The 23,474-nt window shown below is 41.0% G+C and overlaps 2 protein-coding genes across 2 annotated transcripts; one reads left to right on the forward strand and one right to left on the reverse strand.

The window, feature by feature from the left end:
• Nucleotides 1-235: 235 nt before the first annotated feature.
• On the reverse strand, nt 236-15,713 carry umodl1 (uromodulin-like 1). The gene is made up of 18 exons (XM_070982452.1): nt 14,792-15,713; nt 13,033-13,259; nt 12,567-12,809; nt 12,142-12,300; nt 10,817-10,941; nt 10,382-10,568; nt 9,426-9,566; nt 8,099-8,371; nt 6,683-6,940; nt 6,071-6,183; nt 5,719-5,938; nt 4,856-4,993; nt 3,731-4,749; nt 3,419-3,579; nt 2,909-3,145; nt 2,062-2,218; nt 1,821-1,905; nt 236-1,227 (listed from the first exon to the last, which is right to left on the reverse strand). Exons 2-18 carry the CDS (start codon nt 13,106-13,108, stop codon nt 1,040-1,042), a joined length of 3,780 nt encoding a protein of 1,259 aa, XP_070838553.1. The 5' UTR covers nt 13,109-13,259; nt 14,792-15,713; the 3' UTR covers nt 236-1,039.
• zbtb21 (zinc finger and BTB domain containing 21) lies at nt 14,925-22,597 on the forward strand. Its single transcript, XM_070982453.1, has 2 exons — nt 14,925-15,025; nt 17,679-22,597. Exons 1-2 carry the CDS (start codon nt 14,938-14,940, stop codon nt 20,714-20,716), a joined length of 3,126 nt encoding a protein of 1,041 aa, XP_070838554.1. The 5' UTR covers nt 14,925-14,937; the 3' UTR covers nt 20,717-22,597.
• Nucleotides 22,598-23,474: the final 877 nt, after the last annotated feature.

A 23,474-nucleotide genomic window follows, 5' to 3' on the forward strand; every position in this document is an offset into this window, starting at 1 on the left:
TCAGCTGCCTGAGAAAGGCCACTGTACTCAGGATCTTTTTCTTAACCCCTGAGCTGATTAAAGGAGGAGCATGCCCCAACCCAGGCCAATCCAAAAAAGATGAAAAATGTGACACCCTTCTCTATATCATCTCCTTTTGTTGTCCTCTGTACCAGTGTAAACATGTTGTCCCTATGCTTGCAGGAAGCCATCTTGCCCGTGTTTTTAAAGGTTGAAGAACTGTGTCAGCAGCACCCCCAAGTGTCTGAATTCATACAGGACCTGTTTATTGTCACACCACTTACAGCACAGAGGGTTTGTACGTATGGGTTTGTATGTGAGAACAGAGTGCATATTTCAATATGTGTAACAAACACGACAAACACAAAAAGTGCAATTGTCAAAAAATAGCAGCAAAAGATACAAGGATAATTGTGCTTGACCAGTATAGCAGCTTGTATATTTAAAGCATATTTGTCGAGGTGAACACAGTCTTTTATACAAAGCAATACAAGCTAGTTTAGTGCAAACTTGTGACAAATTTGTATGTGAACCATGTAGTGAAATATTATGCATACTCAGTGGGCATTTTCAATATTCTGAATTTAGTGTGTGCATTTTCTCACCAGTATTAACATGTCTCACGCTTTGTGAACAGTTTTTGTCTCAACTAAAGACAAAACGCAGCTTAAAACTTTTAAGACAAACATTTAACATTCATAGTCTTTATATTTGACATTCCAGTGTGCGACTGCTCTATCAATTTAATATCTTAAATCTAATAAGACATATATAGTGAATATAAATTCTACTATGCTTTATACACATGTGTCATAAATAGAAATGTCAAAGGGGCAGATGAACTATAAATATAATCTGTACTTCATTCATCGTTTAATGTGCAAACATTTGCTATGTTTGATGAGAGCTAATATGTTAATGGTGCAACAGTGCCTCCCAGTGGCAGCTGTACTGTAATAGCCTGTCAAAATTTTCTGCTTCTGCATGAATGTTTAGCTTTTCAGATTCTGTGACTCTGGCTGTGGGTGCCGCTGCACCCCTAGGTGTTAAAGACCAGGTAGGTGAAGTTCTCTTGCTTGGGTTTGACGCTGAAGTTGTAATGTCCAATGCGATTCCTCTGGTAGTAGAAAAGGCAAACAAAACCAATGAGGAAGAAGAGCAACAGGCCAATTCCGAGGCAGGAGAGTCCAACGATATAAAGAGTGTTATATTCCTCCTCCAAGTCATCTGCAAATATATGTGTCAGGTTACAGAATTAAAAATGAGCAAGAATACAAACTTAAACAAGAGGATTTATCTGAAAATAAAAAAATAAAACAGTCTTGTTTAAGTCACTACTTTAAAAATTGTGAGGAGATTATCTAAAAAAATTCTGAATTTTTAACTAAGAACTGGCACTTATGGCAAACTGTTTCGCTTAGCACACTTGCAAAAAGCTGAAATTTTCAATTCCACTCATGAGCCTATCATGAAAATGAATAGTTGAAGATACTGCAAATATATTTGATCAACATCAGAGTTTTTCCATCAAGCTACTAAAACTCTGCTGCTGTCATAACTCTAAATCTAGATGGACTATTCAAATTCTAACATGAAGAGACACTCAGGCTTATAATGGGTAGTGAAGTCTCTACTTTTAAAACTGGTATCAGATAAGAAGCTGAAGTGTCATTGTTCAGCGAGAATTAAATCCCATTTTTGACTCAAAGTTAAGCACAGCAGAGGCATGCAGCTGAAAAATGCTTCCTTTCTAATAGCTCCATAGCACAGATGAGTGAAATGCTATAGTGGATATTGTTGTTCCGTGTAAAAGTACTCACCTTCATCTGACCTCAGAAGAGGCCCAGAAGAACCAAAACCTGTTCCAATTGTGTTTGAAGACCGAGCTGTTCTTTGTAGACAGTCCTGCAAGAAAACACGTGTAAACATGACAAAGGAGAAAATCTCTTCTACAACGTTTCAACAACTAGATGCTTCAGTCAGACCAGGGTCTAGCTGTTTTACGTTCATCCACTCTGTATATGCTGCAAGGTTGTATCTGACTGAATAGGATGGACTCACAGGCACGCAGGTGTCTGATCCAATCTGTGCACAGATCTGGACCTGGCAGTGCAAGTAGATCACATTCAGGTTGACAAAGGAGAATATCTGCACGGACACACGAGATGTGCTGGAGTTGCCGTTCATCAGCACTTTGGTGTATGTGTTCTCGGGGCAGCTATGGAGACAGAAACAAGGAAGTGAGACATTTCTTTTTTTAGTCTTTGTCTGCGTCCAATATGTTTGCATATCGTGTCTAAACTGACTCTTAAATGACAATATTAATCGTCTGCTTCAGAATTTTCATTTCACACTACTGTAACTTGAATCAATGATACCCTCTTTTTGAAATCAGCCACTGACATTGAGTTACTGACTGCACTGAGCTAACATTTATATATATATATATATATATATATATATATATATTTTATTTATTTATTTATTTTTTTCATATGACCACATTGATTACATGGGAAAAATTATGTGCCTGTACTTAGAACTTACAGAAGCCGAGAACGGCCGTGGTATTAATAACTTTACTGATAACAGAGACATTTTTCACAATAACAACATCATCACTTCCTCTTTTCAGAAAAATACCTTGTGTTTTTTTCAAGATGATAAATCTGTTATCACAACTTTGTTATTCTATTACAAAATTATTTATTCATGATCTTGAGATCATATTAAGTGATTCCTGTGGACTCTCCAAGGTTGAGATACTCTGAAGTAGTGGTAGCATTAGTAAAATAATTGGTAATCGCTGTTACTTAAGTTAGAGAATGAGTAAATGTAGTAGTTATAGTAGCTAACTGAAATACTCATAGTAATAGAAATGGTGCTAGTGCTGTAGGTAGAAGCAGACCTGTTCTGCAGGAAGACATGGCTGTTGGTGTCGACGGGGCTTGGGGTGGGGGTGGCCCAGCATTTGTTGAGAACTACTTTAATCTGCTCTGAGGAAGTGTTGAGGCTGACATCCACCACCACAGCCTCCGCAGGGGACAAGCTGTAGTTGTGGGGTAGAGGCATTGTACCGTTCATCAGCTGCACTGTCACCTGGAATGACCCTGAGCCCATTATGACATCTTTGATCATGTCATACCTGGAGATGAGTGAGAAAAAAATATATACAGCCATAAACACAACAGCAACACACTGTACAATGATTAAAATCAGTCTGTCAGGGAGCAGCTCTAAAGCTCACAAATTAATTTGTTTTTTTAATCTGTACAGTTGCTCATTATATGATTTAGAAGTGACAGTTCTATATCTGTGTATCTGCTTTCTTCGGATGCAGATCAAACTGCCTCAGCTGATCTGGGGCTATTTTGTAAAGTAAGTATGCTGAGTAATCATGGCAACAAGTGAAGCATACCCCATGGATCCAAAGTCAGCAGAGATGAGCATGCTCTTCGTGTAGGCACACATGATGGGAACCTCCAGACGTATTCTGGGTGCCTCCACTGTTCCATTGGATGTGGTGTACTGATCCATGGTATTGAACAGGGTTGTAGATGCCATGTAGTGGGTTTCATTCTAAAATACCAGTTTGGGTTATTTTCAGAATTGATGCACTTCTGTTTTAGAGACATAATACTGGCAAACAAAGAGTCTATGAAACACACAAGAACAAAGGAAAATATAAAAGTTTCTAAAAAAAAGTTTTTCATAAGAGAAAAAAACTCACATGCACAAGCCCAGTGGCACACTCATTCCAGGCCACAGTGAGCTCGGCATGGGTGGCATTGCCTCCGTTGACGCCACATTCCGGCAAGCCCAGATATAGGGTGCTCTCCCGGATCTTGGAGCTCAGAAGAAAATCTCTGACAATTGTCACAGTGATGGCACCAACCCTGCACTGGACTGAGATGGCCCCTGGCACAGAGGCTTTGGTGGCAGTTGTCAGAGCAGTAGTGTTGGTTGTAAGAGTGGTAGTGGGGCTGGTAACGACAATTGCAGGGGTGGAAGTCATGGATGTCAATGCAGTAGTGGTGGTTGTTGCTGCGGTAATGGTGGTTGTTGGGGTGGTAATAGAGGTTGTTGGGGCTATAGTGGTGTTTGCTGGGGCTGTAGCAGCGGTTGTTGAGGTGGTAATAGTGGTTGTTGGGGCTGTAGTGGTGTTTGCTGGGGCTGTAGCAGCGGTTGTTGAGGTGGTAATAGAGGTTGTTGGGGCTGTAGTGGTGTTTGCTGGGGCTGTAGCAGTGGTTGTTGAGGTGGTAATAGAGGTTGTTGGGGCTGTAGTGGTGTTTGCTGGGGCTGTAGCAGTGGTTGTTGAGGTGGTAATAGAGGTTGTTGGGGCTGTAGTGGTGTTTGCTGTGGCTGTAGTGGTGTTTGCTAGGGCTGTAGTGGTGTTTGTTGGGGCTGTAGTGGTGGTTGTCAGGATAGTAGCAGTGGCGGTAGGAGCAGTGCTGCTTGTTGTGGATGCAGGGGTGGTGGTTGCAGTGGTAGAAGCAGTGGTAGCTTGAGTAGTTGTTACAACTGGGAGAGCTGTTTGCATGGCTGTGGCAGAAACCAGTGAGGTAGATGGGACTGTAGTGGAAACCATTTCACTTGTTGTCATAATGACTGTGGTTGTCCCTGGAGTGGTGGTTACAGTGATTAAATCTGGATCACTGGTTGTGGGTATTTTTTGAGAGAAAGGGGTAGCGCTAACTGTAGGAAATACTGTGGGTGTCAGTGGAGTCATTGTCTCCAAGGTAGTGATTGCTGCAGAAGACAAAACATTGTGGTTACAAAACGGAAAGATATTCTGTTATTATTTAGTGTACACGATCTGTGTAAAATTAATCTTTTCCACACTATAAGTCTGTACCTTGACAGGCTCGCCCAGGTCTTTCATGGTTAGTGTCTGTAAATCCATCCATGCAAGTACATGTGTAGGAGGCCCAGGAGTTTGTACATGTAGCCCACTGGGAACAGTCATTTTCCCCTGAAGCACATTCATTAAAATCTACAAAAAAAAAAAGTTCAGTAAATCAGGCTTTAACTTGTCCTTTAAAAAATTCATGGTGGAATAGCGAATGATAAAAAGACCAACAAAAACATTTGTAGTCCTCATTTAAACAACACTTCTGTGCCATTGTGCTGAGCACTGAACAGCATACTGCAGCAATTTTGTGTTGCACAACCACAAAGCTGGGGAATCACAAGAGTCATATTAAACAATAGTTAAATCTGAGGGGGCAGAGGCTGACAAAGCTTGTCTGTAGACCCTGGTATAGGTCAGCATCTAAACATGCTGCAAACTACAATTCCCACGATGCAACTTGACAGCATCATTTTACATACCGTCCTTGCCTGGTAAATGCCTACATCTTTCATGTTCCACCTGCACCAGTTTGTAAGAAAGGTCTTTTGATGAGATTTTGAAGTCTCAAAGTCCCAAAATGGGATAACCCTGATGATGTCATCAGGGTTTTTTGTTTTTTTTTCCTCAGGCTTGAGGAAGCTCTTTCCAGAGCCACAGACAATATTCATCTGCTTTCACAAGCTAATAGAACTAGCCTTGAGTAACTAATGTAAACTAATCCTGATGTGTAAAACTAAACTAAGATTTGCTGAAAGATACTTTTAGCATTGAAGACTATTCTTTCAAGCACTTCATAAGAGTTTTATACCGACCGGCCCTGGTTTCATAGATGACAGTGTTAGAAGAGAGATTAGAATAAGACATACCAATTACTCTTGTGTTGTTTCTATCCACAGTGTATTTAGTGCTGTTCATCAGGGAGTGCAGCAGAGCTGTAGACACATTACTGATGTCTTGGCTTTGACTGGGGATGAAGATGATGGTGAAGTTGACCATCACACTCCCCGGAGAGAAGCCTCTGATTTCAAGTCTCACCTGACCTGAATCCACCATTGCCTTCATCTCTGGAGACAGAGACAGTGTGATCTGTAGGGCACAAAGGAAACAGCCCCACAGTCAGAATAATGATGGATGAGTGAATTTGGTCATGTTTACAATGTGAGGAGTTCTCCTTAAAAACCAGATTCTGTCACTGGATATTTGTCGTAGCACTCGTACCTCCTGTGTAATACTCTCAGTGAGGGCTTTGTAGGCCTGGCTGCTGGTGTTCTGCAGATCAGCAGTGAACAGGATGTTGGTGAGTCTTGCTGTGGCATCCAGAGTCTGAGCATCTACAAAGACAAGCCTTACTCAGTACACTGAACTCATTTTTCACCATTAAATGGCAGTCCTCTTATCAGCCCATGTCCCATGCCCATTGGTTCAAAATTTAATGTTTTCTTCATCACACATTAAGGACAATTTTCTCACTTTACTTATTACTCCTTGGGGGAGGGTTCAGTGCTTGCATCTCATTGTCAGTAATCTGGGAGGAAGTCAGTCCCATCTCCTGTGCTATTTTGTCAATTTAGATTAATTAATACATTTAAGTTTTAAATGCTGATATTAGCATTGAAGCAATAGCAACAACACAACATTAATTTCTAATACTGTTATTACATCATCAAAATGGAAATTGTACATCATATTGCAGTTCATTATGTGTAAAATTAACAATTTACTGTACGTTATGAACTCCCACCACACAGCTTTTCAGTAGTGTCTACTCTATATGGTAAAAAAGTCAAGGTCACTGGAACAGTCAGCGTTCTTTCTGTGCACAGGTCTTACCAGTCCTGACTAACATACGAAGGCTGATTCCTTGGCTTCCACAGGCCAGAGGTGTGACAGTAACATTGTAGAGCATGCCAGGCTTCAGTCCCCCCACCTCCATCATGGTCTCATTGGTTTCCAGAGAATGAATGACCTCTGACCAGTTGCTAACAACAAACCGGTAAGTCTGGCTCATCTGAAACTGGCTGGACCAGTAGACACAGAAGGAGGTTCCAGTGACATTAGCCGACCATAAACTGGTGATGCTGGGAGGAGCTGGAAGGTGGTGATGGGTAGCGAGGGAGGGAAAGGTAGGGGGGGCACAGGGGGCAGGGTTATCATTCACTCATTGTAAGCATCGTAATTTGCTTTCTTAGTTCCATGAAAACATTGACAGCACTCCCATGTCTTTATGGTAAATCATACAATCCCGATTCCAAAAAAGGTTGGGACACTGTGTAAAATGTGATAACCTGCTAATCCTTTGCTAATCAAAGACAATATATTTAATGTCTTATTTCATAGCTTCATTCAAGGTTCAGTCGTACACAAACAAGAATCATGTTCCACTTTGTGAACACGATTGTTTAAAGGATATTAATACAAGTGCTCGGGAACACGTTTTAAAACTATTGTCAGTAAACGCTGTTCATTTACAAATGGTTGCATTTTGTAAGATTACAGCTTGCAGCCAGTTAGCTTAGCATAGCATGATGACTGGAAACAGGGACACAGCCAGCCTTCATCTTGAAGTCTTTTCTCTTGAAAGAAAAATAAATAATATTGCTTGAAAAAACTTTTCCAACAAAACACAAATGTGTCGCTTGTCCAAGAACGTGGTTTGGCAAATGCAAGCTTGGTTAACTTCACCATCTCTGTTAAAGTGTAGCCCACAGCTGCCTCCCTGAGCTTGCCAATGGAACCTTCCTCCTCTAACTCCTAATTAACCCATGCAGTGGATGAGCCCGTGCTGAACAGGACTGAGGCTCAAGGAAGTTACTGCACCTGGTTGAGAAATAGCCTGACACATCACACAGTACCCCCTGCCTCCCATAAAATCCCAAAATGTTGTTTTATACACATCAGAGCTAGATGTTTCCAGGCGTTGTGCTGAGCTAAGCGCACCGGCTAATGGTGGTGGCTTCATATTTACCTTACAGATATGAGAGCAATATCAACCTTCTCATTTAACTCTCAGCAAACCATATTTCCCAAGATGTCAAACATTTGCTGTAAATATATCCGAATCAGCTTGAGGATGAATTTGATCAAAACATGCAAAGTTCTGACTTTCACCACACTCATCAGCACCATTAAAATCAAATCCTTTTGATACAATCGAATACTTCTTCTGATAAACATGTGCAAGTTAACTTATAAATAGAGATAAAGGGATTTTAAGCAGCCTTGAGACAGAAATAAACCAATTCTTACCACACGTGGCTGTTGGCAGAGGTGACTCTACAGTTGAGCTCATGCTGGTAGAAGGTGCAGAACTGGTCCACTGCAGAGCATGTGATGTATTATAAGGGACAGAGCTTGTATTAGTCAGAGATGCAGTCGTGCTGGTCTCAATGGAGTCGAAGAGACCCGTGGTGTTGGTGCGCAGAGGGTCCTGTGTGGTGTTGGAAGCTGGGGTGAAGGTTGTGCTTTTGGGTGGAAGGTAGGTAAGAGGGGGTTCTGTGGTGGCCGAAACCCTGATGTCAGCTGGAAGAAAGAATAAAAGCTAATGCTGAAGTCAAAGCCTCTGATGCAAAGAAATAATATATCATAAGAGTTCTGTGGGTCCAGCCAGCTATGCTATTTGTTTACCAAGTGGCTCTATCATCACAGATCTCCTGTGTATGAATTAGACACTCAGATGAGGATACAGCTTGCTCGTCGAAACTGGCTAACATCTCAGTTATGTAAAACGAGTGGGGTTTTAGCATCTCTGTGTCTAAAAATATGTGAAATCAAGAGGCATGCAGCCTGCAGGAGAGCCTTGCAGTGATGACAGAATGCTGTCACGTTAAAGCTAACCACAATTTCCTGGCTCAAGCAGCGAGAGGAACTACTTTGGCACATCTTGCTCCCCCCATTGTGCATTTGAGGGTGCTTGTTTGTTTGTGCCATTCATCATTTGTGCCCTACCAGAGTGTTTTTGGTTTGATGAAACATTTCTTGACATATTTGTTAGTTTGGATGATTACTGAATTATAAAAAAAAAACAAAAACATGTAGCCTCACTTCATTCTTGATGAATTCTTACATTGTTCATAAACCTGTGACATTCATGTATTTATTTATTTATATCAATAATTGTTAAAGAATATACACATCACACATTTATTTATTTATTTTTTCAAACATTTTTACCTAGCCTAACATAATAAGAATATTTCTTAAAAAAGGTATCAGATGTTGTTCAGGAAAATAATAATAATAAAAATAATAGGTGATTATTGGGTTAGTGCTTTACAATGAGTCAGTTTACATGGTTTTTGTATACTGACATTATTATGGACAGCATGATAAGCAATTAAATCATAATTATTTGCCACATGATATAAAGAAAATAATATCTATATTATTGTTATTATTGTGTACTGTTCAATCCATAGATAGATAGATAGATAGATAGATAGATAGATAGATAGATAGATAGATAGATAGATAGATAGATAGATAGATAGATAGATAGATAGATAGATAGATAGATAGATAGATAGATAGATAGATGTAAACACACACACACAAACACACACACACACAACCTCACCTGTACAATTGGCTCCAGGGTTGTCGGGGTCAACATCAATGTATCCTTGGCGGCAGGTACAATGGTGGGAGCCCACTGTGTTTTTACAGTCTGCCTGAGGGGAACACTGATGGACAGCAGGCTGTGCACACTCATCTATATCTGCAGTTAGAAACACAGACATATGAAGAAATTGCACTGGAATTAAAACTTTTTGCATGAGGAGCAGTAATTACAAGGTGTAATGTGAAAATTGGAAATAACAAATACTTTTCTGAAAAAAAAAAAAGACAACCCAAAAACATCATGTTTAAGGAAAAACATTCAGAGTGCTGAAAATGAAAAGTACAGGTTGGACTTGACTCAGTTGTTTTCCTTTAATTTAAAGCTTAAGCAACTCAGAGGTGGGTGAAAATAACTGAAGTATATTATAACACTGGCTAAAAATGTAGAGAAGGGAAAGAATTATGTGTAAAAGAACATTTTGAAGGCAAGATGTGTGTTTTGTGTGCGTGCATGCATGTGTGTGATGGTGAGCTTTTTACTGTGTGTTTAGTGCACATGAAACAAGTATGACTGATTCATGATTAATATCTGTGTATCCGTGGGGGTGGGGGGGGTGTGCATGTGTGCATGTGTGTGTGCGTGCGTGTGTGTGTGTGTGTGTGTGTGTGTGTGTGTGTGTGTGTGTGTGTGTGTGTGTGTGTGTGTGTGTGTGTGTGTGTGTGTGTTATGCACTCGCTCTGGTGTTATTTTCCGCTGTTGCAGGAAACATCCCACAGATGACTGTCACTCAAATAGAAGTGGTGGGAGAAGGAAACTGTGGTGCAGCTGAGTCATTTTTTCCTGAACACTGTGTTCTCTGCAACATGAATCATTCTCAAAACTCTACAAGAATGTCATTTCTTGAACAAAAAAAAAAAAAAAACGTCACTAAGAGATGAGTGCTGCTGTACACAACAACCGCGTCTCCTCACCTTCCACGGTTACAGATGACACCTCCTGTATGTGTTTGAGGAGGAGATGCAGCTTTGATGTGACATTGTACAGTGAAAGAGCAGAGCTGCAGTCAATCAGCAGTGAGGTGGCGGTTCTGTAGGGATGCACGGGCCATGAGCTGAGGAAGTAAACTGAAACATCAAACTGCTGCAGAGCTCCAGTCACCTATTAGTGGTAGAGACACAAAAAATAACCAGTATGAAACAAATGAAGGAAGGAAGGAAAATCTTAAATAACTCTGAAACCCACAAGTGGATACCTTATTTTTTCTTCTATGTTTTAATCATTTACTTTTTCTGATGAACAGAGCAAGTATTGATGGCTGGCTAGAGGTTTTATCAGCATAGTCATATATGCAGCAGAGGTCTTCATAGCTGTAGTGGGAGCAGTATTAGTGTTCGCAGCAGTATTACCATTGCTTGTATCAGTCTTGTGTGATTCAGATGTCCTCTGTCCTTGGACATCATTTGCTCGTAATCTGTCTTCACTGTCACTGTTGCATTAAAACGGTGTCCTCCAGTCGAGTAATTTGCTGTGCCTGAAATTTCAGTTAAAATGTTCAGTTCACACAAATCACAAAGAAAACCCACATTTTTTAACGAACAGCTCATGGGATCAAGGGGACTGTATGAAAATGATTGTGGTGGTTAAGCTATATGAGCCTTGTGGTTCTAAAGTTTAAGATGCATTAAGAGTTTTAAATGTTATTAATTACAAAATTAAGTAGAGAACAGTGCAAGCAAATATTCCAGCCACTCGTTTTTTCAGTGACTTGAGTTCTCAAACCTCAACTGAGAAATTTTTCCAATGCAAAAACCAAAAATCGTGCAGTGGAAACAAGGCTTAAATGAACCATGCAGTTCTGTGCAGCTTAAGGGAAGGCAAAAATAAAAAATAAATCTGGGGTGAGAAATTGTAAAACACCATAGCTGCCTCTTCTAAAAATAAGAGACATCCCTCTCTGCAGCAAAAGAAAATACAGATGGCCCAACCCTCGACTTTATTTTTCCTCCCTCTACCCTCATAATAATGTCCATACAGTCCTGAGCATGCAGAATTGTTTGGATTTATTTCACTTGGTTTTGAATGAAAAGGATGAAAAATGACATGTAGAAAAATCAGTAAAGCAGCAGTGAGGTTACTTTGCAGTTAATAAACCATTTCTTCCATTTCTTCAGTAGAAAGTTGTTCCAATGAAAATTGTACACAGCGAGGTCGAGGTTATCCCAAATAACTGGGACATTTTTAAAGAGACTTGACCTGCTATAAGGTGAGACCATGTTAAAAAAAGAAATCAATATCACGTCTCTCATTTTATAGATAAAAACTTGGATTCATGAGTAATAAAATGTACCCTTGCTTAATTCAACACACTCAAGTGTTTAGCTGCAGCAGCCTTACTTATTCTTGTGTGAGCTTATGATTTTTTATTCCTTTTTGTTGTTGTTGTTAGCTAACATTAGCAAATGTTTGATAGATATCACTGTGTATCTGACATTACTGAGTCAGGTCACTCATTTCTGACTTTGAACATGGCAAACAACATTTCCTTCACCTCTGTTATACTGTACTGTACTGAGGGCTGGAAACCAGTGAGAAAGAGTATTTTTACAAGTTTGAGTGAAAAGACGCTTTAATAAGAACACGTGACCTCACTCAAGAAACCATTACATACTTTGATAACAAATTTAAAAAAAAAAAAAAAAAAAAAAAAAAAAAAATCAAGATGTATACTAACTTGCAGGATCACTGCAGAGAGAGCGATCCGATCTCTGGCAGCATTTTTGCCAGCCTGGGCAGTCCATATCCCACTCGCAGTCCTCAGATCCGGGATGCAATCCATCTGCAGTTGGACAGGATCCTGGCCTGGCAGTGAACTCCCCACTCCTGTTTACAGCTTTGTTCAAAGGAAATAACATGTTACAGGCCATATATTAGCAGTGAGATATTTGTAGCTCTGCGGTTTCTGTGCTTCCATCTGGTGTCTTGCACACAGTACCACACACTGAAAGGTCATACCGATGACTTGAGCAAGTGATGCTTTATCATCAAATTTCATAAACACTCTTACGACGACACTTGAGATCTGTCAACGAACAGAACGAGTTACGCTCTCCTAGAATTTCCCTTCCCATTAATGGAAGATTGATGTGCAGTACTCACGCAGAGCACAGTAACGACCGACTTGAACGTAGCCATCGCAGCACCTGGTCACCTGCTCCATCACTGTCTTGTATTCAATCTGGTGGGTATTCCTGTAACGTGTGACTGTACATGTCTTCCAGAGCAGCCAGTCACCACAAGGCTGTTTCACAGGATAGGGCACCATATGCATTGCCAGGAAAGTCACAATCCTTGTCTCATTGCGAATGCATAGATGGTAGCCAGATACAGACAGGCTATTTCCTGGAATAGAATACATCTTATAAATTTCAGTGTTGGTTAAATTTCCTTGGCTACATGACATCAGATTTTTAATTAGTCATTAACAATTCTTCCTGACGCTCTATCATCTGTTAAAAACAAATGAAAGCAGACAAAGCAGAAGTGTAAATCCTCCTAAAATGTCATATTCTGCTGTGGCAATGCATCACTTTCATGTTAATCTGTCATCTGCGTAGAGGCCTACCTTCATGCACAGTGTTTTCTCCCCTACAGAGAGCCAGCAGGGCTGCGGCCACCCAGATGGAGAGCATCCAACTCATTTTTCACAGAACACAGTCTCAACCACACATTTAACGATCACATTGTATGTGCATGTTTCTCTTTGAGATGATGCTGACTGTTCAGGGTGTGCTCAAAGACCAAATCCTCTGTGGCTCTGTGTTCCTCCTCCCCTCGATGCACCATCAGTCGCTAACAGACCACAAAAGCAAGGTAGCCGGCAGCACATTTATGTGAATATTTGGAGTTACAAATAACATTCATTTTTGTACAAATATTATAATATTTAGACAAGCTGATATCTTGCATTGCGGTAAAGTATGGCAGCGTGACAAGCTAGTGAGTCAGTATGTTACAGAGAGAAATGCCTCCGGTTCACATGATCTTCACAAAGGAAGATGAGGCCTCATTTTCATTTTTCAAAAATAAAGTCCTTTTACTCATTTATTCTCTGGCAGAGTCAGGGTCAGTAAACATGTTTATGACACCAGGGAGAGAGATGTGGGATGGGAGGAGTCAACGTCTCTAATGACTTGGTTTCCACACAGGTAACCATGGCAGTGCTAGCTATGCTGCTGGCATTAACAGGCTGTGTCAGCCATTAGTGTCAAGTAAGGAGGAGTGAGAACTTGACTGCCATTTTCCCGCATCTTCATTCTCATTACGTGAAGAACCAGTGGGATGCTTTGGCTGTCAAAGATATGGTCTAAAAAAAAGTCCACATCGAGATTATGTCATCACTTTGACTGTATGAATGTGGATATACATCAGTGTTTGATGAAAGAAGCGTCTGCTGCTTCTCTGAGTTCTTTTAAATCAGTCCCTGTGTATCTTTCATTCTTAGTAAATGTAGTGATTAGTGTAATGGTGCTCCTCCTTTTATAGCAATGAGGTGTAAAAATGTGCCTGATTAAACTTCCCTATGTCATTATGTGATAATGACTGCTTGCAGTGTATGGCTGCAGGGAGGTGCAAGGCTACAGGCGCAGTCAACTAAGGTCACTACACATTAAATACAGTTAAACTGCTGAAAAAAAATCAGCAGCTCAATAAGACATGGTTTTATGCCATATTTCGTGCTTTTGATATAAATATAGTCTTTTCACCACCAGTGCCACACCTGAGTTACGAGACTTCCCAGTGGCTGACAAGACCTTTCAGGAGGAGGTCCAATAAACACAGCAATGAATCCCCACTGGAAGCCAGTAATGACACAAGCCTACTGCTACGCTATAGTGACTTCCATTCAGTCAGGGACTTAATTAGTTTCACTGGGGTTGGGGGGGCATGCAGTTACATGCATATTATATCTGCACATCACTGTTCAAGCCTACCAGACAAGCTGTAGTTAAATATATGATATAAGTTTGAAAAACTAAAACTTTTTTTTTTTTTTTTATTTCCTAAAATCAACAGGTGGCTTTTTGAAATGTAAACGCTCAGTGAAAATCTTTTTTCAAATTAAAATTAAAATTTAATAAATTCAATTAGGTAAAATGAATCACCAAAGTCTCCACCTTTGGCCAGTTTACTGTAACATGCAATTTACATCAAGCTAAATAGAACTACAAACACACTATACTTAAACTGATGACGAATAATTAAAGAAGACTGTTCAAGTACACACTCAATTACAAGATAGAGTGTAACTTCAGTTAGCAACCTTTGACTAAATTAAAAACCAGTGCAACATAAACATTAACAGCTAAAACGAAAAATATGACCTATCTCTTTAAATTAGCCTCAGTGTCGAGTCTTCCACTGGCCCCGCCTCCTGCTCCTTTCCAGCCTATCACAGCGCAGTGCACGTGACGAGCGTTCTTTGCGATGACCTCATCCCTGGTGTGGGATGACGTCAAATTCAAGATGGATGGAATCACGACCAGCGCGCAGAAAGCTCACAACACTGAATAAAGTCCCGGCTGTGAGGAGGAAAGGCCATATTGACGACGGGCAGGGTAAGTGTAGACAGACAACCAAACTTGACGGTAGAAACACGAGCAGGGAGGCTGAAACACAGTTGGCAGAATGATGTTAAGGAGAAGCTTTTTCCTTTCCGTTCCGCTCCTTCCTCCCTGACGTAACTCGAAAGGGGGACTGTGCTGCTGTAAAACCCGACGTGCGACAACCTGTTTTCAGCCTGCAAACCGCGCCGTGTCAGGCCGGGCTGAACCGTTTTAGAAAAAAAAAACTAAACAAAACAACACAGCACTTCCACCGGAGGCAGCGGGTACAATTCACTCCCCCACACTCCAACAGCTTCTCCGTCTGCACCGACTGTGTTTTCATTCCGGGATTACCGTGCTGGAATCCACCGAAACGCGCTCAACTTTTCCCCTCTTGATTTGATAGAAACGGTGTGTCGTTAAATTGGTTAAAAACGGCTGTAGCCTCGTTTTTACCCACAAAAGAGAAACGCGTGACTAATAACCAAACTGAAAGCGGCGTTTGGGTTTGAGAAGTTGTCAGTCATGAGGTATTGAGCCACGTCTCATGGATGATCTAATGCTGAAAGCCTCACTCGACTTCCTGATAGAAAACAGACACGACCGGTTCCCCGCCGGTCTCTCAACGTGGACCGCAAGTTCTGATTGAGAGGCAACCGTGCGGGTCTTAGTTTTTGATGAATGAATGAAGCTTCTAGCCATGAACCTATGAAAGCAAGTGTCAATTACGTCAACATAAGTAACGTGCCTTCCGGTCACAATTTTCAAAATAAACGCCTCACGAAGTAACTTGCGTTATTTCTGAGAAACCTGAGATTGGAAAAACAGAGAAATAAGATCACTTGATGATGCTGTAGCTCTTGTATTTCGGAAGGTAGCTTCAGTGCAACTAAAAAGGCCTTTCACATATTGCCATAGAATACTTTGTTTTTTGCACAACAAATGCTGTGTGCCACACGGTGATGTATATGTGTGCACATAATGGAACTATCTAAACAAATTAAATCAATTAGTGACTTATTACTGGAATTGAAACATTATAAATGTACCATTTATTGCAAGGCTGGTGTATTAGACTGCAAAAAGTCTAGCTAGCTGTGCCTCCAAGGGTGTAATTTCCACTGGGGATGGGGGAACAGTCCTCTCTCACTTTTCAAAATCCTGCTCTTGTCCCTGCCACTTGAAGTGTTTCAGATTAAGTTTCTATGGTAAAATCTATTTTATCACCATAATGCAGGTGAGTCAAGTAAGGAGTGCATAAAGATGTTGATATTTTCGTATGAGTTACCTGTAGTTATTACAGCTCACAGCAATGAGCTTCATGTGTGAGTGGAGCTTTTGCAGACTTTTTTTTTTTGTTGCTGAGTTGCTTCTCAGCCTACATACAGACTGCCCTAACTTGTCGGTAGAGGTTGTTAAGGCTGAAAGGAATACCTGCTGACAAATATGTGGCATTTACTGCATGAGATGCCATCTCTGCTTTTTTCTTTGAAGGTTAATGCTTCATTAGCATATTAAACATTTTTATGGTGTCTGTGGTCCTAAATTCAGTTGAGGTGGCCCACCTCTGCCCAGGGCAAATGTTCTGTGGTGAAAAGCCTTTATTTTAAAGGCAAACTGTTGAAACTTCCTGCATTAGTCTGTGTCACTGAGGGTGACTTAACAGCTGCATTTTCATACCTAATACCTGGCTGTTAACATGATGTAATGCCCATAAACCTGCTGTGTCCTTCTCTATTAGTGTGCACCATGTTATTGTGAATATTGACTAATCGATTAATTGACTAAACATTGCACCTGTAAACCACAGTAATTGTATTATCATTAGTGTCATTAATATGCCTTTGAACAATTGTTTGCACATACAGCATTATGTATTATTAAACAAGAGGCTTAGATAAAACTGCCAAATAATATCTAAACTGAAGTAATCCTAAAAAATGAAATATGAGTGAAACTAGGTGTAAAGGCTCCTAGTTGCTTCTACTTGCCATCAGGTGGCAGCTGATATCTTGTAAATTATGAAGTTGTAGATAAAATGTCAAGTTATATGTTAAAGAATAATTTTCTTCTCGCCTTAATTCTTGAAAAATTTAAACATGTATCTTTTTCAAGAATTCTTAAAATAAATTGGCAGTGCTGTTTTATTAGAAGAGTGATCTGTCTTTCAGTTGTTAAATTTGTTACAAGACTTCCCATAAATTGTCAGAACATGCAAAATGCAGTAGAATCGAAATACTCAATTGTGGTGCTGGAATTTTATTTGCTGTTTAGAAGCAATAGTAGTGTATTTATTTCATTTTAGATGCTGATATTTGTTTGATGTCATAGTTAACCAATCAACCAATTTAATACTTCCTATTTTACTTGTTAGCATAATTGACACAAGTCTTGTTTGGCTGAATTAACCATAAAAAAGGCTACATCATATAATGGAAAGTCACAGAGTATCTCTGACGTCGTGGCATGACAAGACCAACAGACACAGGCATACATGAGAGGGCAATAGGGCAGATACCTAAGCTCCAGCTGGCTACTATTGTATGTGTGCAAGTGTCATGTTCGTGTGTTCATGCTCATTTCTCTACTTAATGACCACCTTTTGTGTTTACAACCCTTTTGTGTTTACATTCCTGCACTAACATGGAATTGTCTTGTCTTTCAGCCATGGAGAGCCTTGTGCATTACAGCAACCCCTCCCATGCCCTGTCGGTGTTAGGGGTTCTGAATGAGCAGCGCCTGCGGGGCCAGATGTGTGATGTTGTTCTGGTTGTGGCAGACCAGAGGTACCAGGCCCATAAGAGTATTCTGGCTGCCAGTAGTGAGTATTTCCAGTCCCTGTTCACAAGGATGGATGCAGAGTCACTGAAAGTTGTAAACCTGGACTTCTGTGAGCCTGACGCCTTCGAGATAGTTCTGAATTACATTTACTCCTCCTCACTTTTTGTCGACAAAGGCAGCCTTGCAGCCATTCAAGAGCTGGGCTACAGCCTTGGAATCCCTTTCCTCACCAATATTGTGTCAACAAGGCCACATGCGTCCTACTGTGTGTCTAGAAAAAGGCTTTCATTTTCAGAAGGAGATGAGAATGATGTCCAGACAAGGAGCGTCATTGTGTGTCGGATGCAGAATGACACAGCCCATCCCTCTCGCTCAAGTAACCCAAGAAAAACATCACAGAGATCATCATCTCCGCACTCTACCCGAGAGTCAGCTCAGCCTCCATCAGAGCACAACTCCTCTGAATCTGTCAGAAACTCTGAATCCATCAGCAGGAAATCATCTGAACAGAGTGAAGCTGCAGACAGGAAGTCCACCTATCCATACACCTCCATATTGAAAGGGAATTCACCACACATCACATCTGTTCGACCCCAGCTGACATCGTCAGTGTCTTTCAGTGATGCTGAAACGCAGCACATTAGGCACACTAAAGAGGAGAATGAGGAGCAGGAGCCCCACTATGACACCAAAGTGCCCTTTCAGGGTCAGGCCAGTGAGCCAAGCCAGACCATTGACAGGAGCGGGCCACTCATAAAAAGCCTGCTCCGAAGATCTTTATCTATGGACAGCCCCGTTCCAGTCTTCTCACCAACGCTGGAGCTGAAGGAGCTGCAAAATCGTGAACAATCAGTCGTCAAAATGGCATCATTAGCATCTGGGCCAGAAACATCCGCTCACAATGGCAATTCAAAAAGAACATCTCCCCTGGTTCTCAGGTCAAAGTACCCCAGCAGGTATGATGAAGAAACTCAGGTAGAAAGAGAGGTCAGGGTGAAAGCTGAGCCCAGCAGTCCACTCGCTGACCCCATGGACATTATTCGAATCACAGTTGGAGATACATTGCCAGTCAATCTTAAAGACTTGCAAGCAAATTATGACCAAGGTCCCAGGCCAGACTTTAATTCTTTTGGGAAAAGAAAGGACAGGCCAGACAACAGAAGGTACCCTTTCAAGAAGAGCAAAATATTTAAAGAATATACCCTCTCACTTGACGAGAACATGTCAAAAACAGTACCTCAGAGTGCAAATGAGATCAGTGGAGAGCCACCTCAGAACAAGATTTTCAAATGCTGGAACTGTTTAAAGGTTTTCAGGTCCAGTGCTGGACTACATCGTCATGTAAATATGTATCACAATCCTGAAAAGCCGTATGCTTGCGACATCTGCCACAAGCGCTTCCATACCAACTTCAAAGTGTGGACTCACTGCCAAACTCAGCATGGTGTAGTACAAAATCCAGCCTCATCCTCCAGTTCCTCTGTACTGGATGAGAAATTTCAAAAGAAGTTGATAGATATTGTGCGAGAGAGGGAAATAAAGAAAGCCCTGCTTTGGAAGTTAAAGAGGAATAAGCAGGGTTTGCAGTCTCCTGCACTCACCAAAAAGAGATCAAGGCCCAGCTTCATATGTCCTTACTGTGGGAAAGTATTTGTGTTCCAGTCTCAGTACAGGCAGCATTTAAGGACACATCCTGCTGAAAAAGCTGACCAGGAGACAGGGAACGAGAGCATCCTCTACCAGGAACAGGATGAGATCATTCAACAGAAGGACACGGACGCTGGTGGTTACTCCTGTAGACTTTGTAATATGAAGCTGTCTTCACTCTTTGAACAGGGAGACCATGAGAGGGGCTGTCGACATGCAACTGTTTGCCCCTACTGTGGACTCCGCTTCTCAAGTCCAACGGTCAAGAAGGACCACGAGTCACATTGTAAGTACAAGAAACTGACGTGCCTGGAATGCATGCGGACCTTCAAGTCCTCCTTCAGCATATGGCGCCACCAGGTGGAGGTCCACAACCAAAACATGATGACTGTTAAAGACCAGATACACCTGAAGCAACAAGAGAACAATGAAGAGGAGTCTGAAATGCTCAGAGAGGAGCATTACAGCGATGCACCTCTAGCAACTGGGAGCTCAAGAGAGAACATGAGTTACAGTGACTCCTCAGGTCCACCCATGTACGATTCAGAAGACTCCTCATCCTATGTGCCTGAGGACCTGAGCATGGGCCACCATGGCAAGCTGGTAGTGAAGGAGGAGCCTTTAGAGGAGGCTGTGAGCGAGAGGGAAAAAGCAGAGACTACCAAAACTGGGCCGGAGGAACCCGGTGTGTGGCCATGCGAGAAATGCGGGAATCTTTTCAGCTCTCGCAAAGACCTGGAACGACACCAGGAGCTGCTATGCCACATCAAACCATTCATCTGTCACATCTGCAACAAAGCCTTCAGGACCAACTTCCGCCTTTGGAGCCACTTCCAGTCGCACATGTCGACTGCTAACGAACCCGGAGCCAAAGAGATCGAGAGACAGCCCTCACCTCTGTCTCCCTCCCCTCCCACCACCCCTCAAAACTCAGAGCGTCCCTGCCCACAGGCCTCCGTGCTCAAATCCACCCAGACGACGCCTGTTGCTGCAGTAATGGCTGAGGAGTCCAGCAGCCCAGAGCCCTGTAGCTCATCAGTAGGCAAGACGAAGAGGCCTGAACTAGAACGGCAACTCAGCAGCCACAGTCCTCTGTCAAGGTCAAACAGCACTGAGAATCCAGGTGGCCCTCAGGAATCAGACACACTCTTTTACCATGCACCGTCTCTCTCTGCCCTGACATTTAAGAGGCAGTACATGTGTAAACTCTGTCACAGGACCTTCAAGACGGCCTTTAGTCTCTGGAGCCACGAGCAGAGTCACAGCCACATGTAAGCATCCGACGAGTTATAGTTGTGCATTTCTCTTGAGAGACGATACGTAATATTAGAATAAACACACCTCAGCCTACAGAAGGAAGACTTTGAATGTATAGCTTATTTGCTTGCCTCCAATGTCCTATATTAAAGTGGCCATGTTCATTAGAGGTGTAAACATGAATGTGCAATCAAGTGCTAGGTTCCTCTGTGAGATGATGATAAATGGTTTATTTTCCTTTCGAAACAAGCTATAAGCATTTATCTATATTAAACCTCTTAGTTGTCTACATGTAATTATCTATCAAGGTGTTTTGAGAACACAAGGCACAGAGTCGCACCCCTCATCACTTCACATGTACCACTTTTGACTGGTACAGCTATATACGTTGTTTTCTCAGAGTGTGGAAGAAGTGCTTTAAATTTTCGGGAGGCTGCAGTTGAATTAAAGAATAGTGCTTTGCTTTTGTATCAGATCTATCTCTTGATGTGACTGACAACCCTTAAGATAATATTGGTGGCCTCAACAATGTATTCAATATGCACTTTGCTCAACAGTTTGATTCTGTTATAGGGGGACAAAGTACAAAGTGTTTGCTTGGATCCTTTCACTAACTGAGATTTTAGGATGCAGAAGTAGAACGGAGAAATAGGCCAATAAGTTTCAGGGGAGGTTTTTTCTTTATGCTTCGCATTCTTGTGCATTTGTTCTGTCATATTTGAGTTTCTTGAGGCCTTTGTGTCATTTTGTTTAATGGGCAGACTGAATAAGACCTTCAGTGTAATAATAATAATGTTATATCACACACTGTACATCAAACACACCTCAGATACCTGCTGTTTTCAGCAATGCATTTCAGTATGCAGCCTTGATTAATCGCATGTATTACATTTATTGTTTCCATTCAGTAATTATAATTTATCTTCCTAATCACTCGCCTGGTGAATCATTTTTATGTGCTTCACGGGTAAATGATTATAACATTTCAACATGTTGCTGAAAAAACATTTGTAAGGTTTTCAGACCAGCTTGGAAGAAAAAATGGGGAAACTGTCAGTTAGTTGATTTGATAACATCCTAAATATTAGACAACATCATTCAAGTATCCACTGCTAGACATCAATCTGAAATATTTATAGCAAGCAAAGCACACAGCAGCACAGTGATGCAGTTTATGGTTACACTCAAGTAACAAACTTGAAAGTTAGAATATGAAATTCTAATTTCTGAATGACTCAAGTCTGACACCCCAGTGGAACACCAGTGTTATGTAAATACTCATATATTAATAGATTTTTGCAGTTGAACACATTTGGTAGAGTAATTAACCAAGCTTTACAGTGCTTTGATGGCCTTATGCAAGCTGAGAAATATTTTGTCAATACTGTTTTACATGAAAGCACAATAGAATTTCAGTTGACTTCTGACTCAGGCTTTACAAGGTGATTAAGTCAAGAAGAGGGAGGCATGACAAAGCAAATCTTTTATTCAACAAATGGTGAGCGAGCGTTCCTGCTTCCTAAAGAGTTCTTATTGAAGATTGTGTTTTGATTGTATTCCAGTTGTTTCACAATTGTTTTCTTGTCCAAGTATATACTTCTGCTTTGGCTTGATGGATTAGAACTTTGCCAGAAATTATTATGATTGCTACTATTTGGGAGATGTTTCAGGCAAAGAGTGCTCCACACAAACTATGGGAATGTTTTCTACGAAATGAGCAGCGTGTGCAGCATTGTGATGTTAAATTCTTTGGAGAAATTCTGTATTGATAATAGTGCTCTTAATTTCTTGTGATAACAGCTTTCTGAAGTTTCACAGAGATGAATAGAATTGTGTATATGGAAGTGTTTGTATCCTCGATTTTGTACCAATTTTGTTAGTAAACAAAAGTTTTATCTTTTTAGTATTCCTGTGCTCTCACTGCAATAATGAATATTTGTATCAGCATTGGTTGCATTATTGTTGCTTTTGGAGCTGTTTTGTGTTTAGGTTTTTCTACAGTTTTTGTGCTTCATTTCTGTAATAAAGAGTAACAATGGAGTATAATGTATATATAACCATTTGTGGTATTTGAATTATTTTGGTTTTAAGTGGTGAGCTCTACTTTGCCTGGCAGCTGATTTAAATCTTAATCAAAAGATATTTAACAGCATTTACAGGAACTTCCATAACTATCAGTGCACTTGTTTGGTGCTGCTTAACTTTGTCTTATTTGAAAGTGACACACTGGAGCTCTGAATTCAGCCTTCACCCTGATACACCATGACTTAGACCATGCTCACTTTCTGAATTTACTGCGTTTTCTTTGTAACCAAACAACTGTTTTGACTTTGGCATACTGCCTCAACAGTTCTCTGAGTTTATGAGTTTGCATATTTACATGGTACAGATGTATAAGGCCTTTGATTTAGTGATACACACCTCTCAGGGTCTTAATTCAGGATAAAAGAACATTTTTCCTCCATATGCCCAAATTTCCAAACCCTCAACTATTATAATTAGACATTAGGTTTTCAAACTACAACCCTGATCCTAAAAAAGTTGTGACGCTATGTGTGGAATCAGGGTTGTGTTACAGATGAAGGCACTGCATATTTCCTTTACACCCTTGCAAACTACATAATAAACAACCAGTTAAGATGTGACTGATGAGGCAAATGGAAGATTATTTCATGAGTCCACCTGAGGAACTAAAGTGTGCGAAAACGGACACACACGTCATCCTGTTGGCAGACAACCCAGAGCCAGGGGGATGTTTTTCAAGCTGTGGGCCACC

The sequence above is a fragment of the Chaetodon trifascialis genome, chromosome 16 (genome assembly GCF_039877785.1).
Source record: "Chaetodon trifascialis isolate fChaTrf1 chromosome 16, fChaTrf1.hap1, whole genome shotgun sequence".
In the NCBI taxonomy this organism is placed as follows: Eukaryota; Metazoa; Chordata; class Actinopteri; order Chaetodontiformes; family Chaetodontidae; genus Chaetodon; species Chaetodon trifascialis.

Coding starts and splice junctions, on each gene's coding strand:
- zbtb21 (XM_070982453.1), top strand. CDS start 14,938: ATGGAATCACGACCAGCGCGCAGAAAGCTCACAACACTGAATAAAGTC. Junction 15,026..17,678: donor CCATATTGACGACGGGCAGG/GTAAGTGTAGAC, acceptor CTTGTCTTTCAG/CCATGGAGAGCCTTGTGCAT.
- umodl1 (XM_070982452.1), bottom strand. CDS start 13,108: ATGAGTTGGATGCTCTCCATCTGGGTGGCCGCAGCCCTGCTGGCTCTC. Junction 6,941..8,098: donor TCTGCCAACAGCCACGTGTG/GTAAGAATTGGT, acceptor ACCACCTTCCAG/CTCCTCCCAGCATCACCAGT. Junction 2,219..2,908: donor CATGTCTTCCTGCAGAACAG/GTCTGCTTCTAC, acceptor CTGTCTCCATAG/CTGCCCCGAGAACACATACA.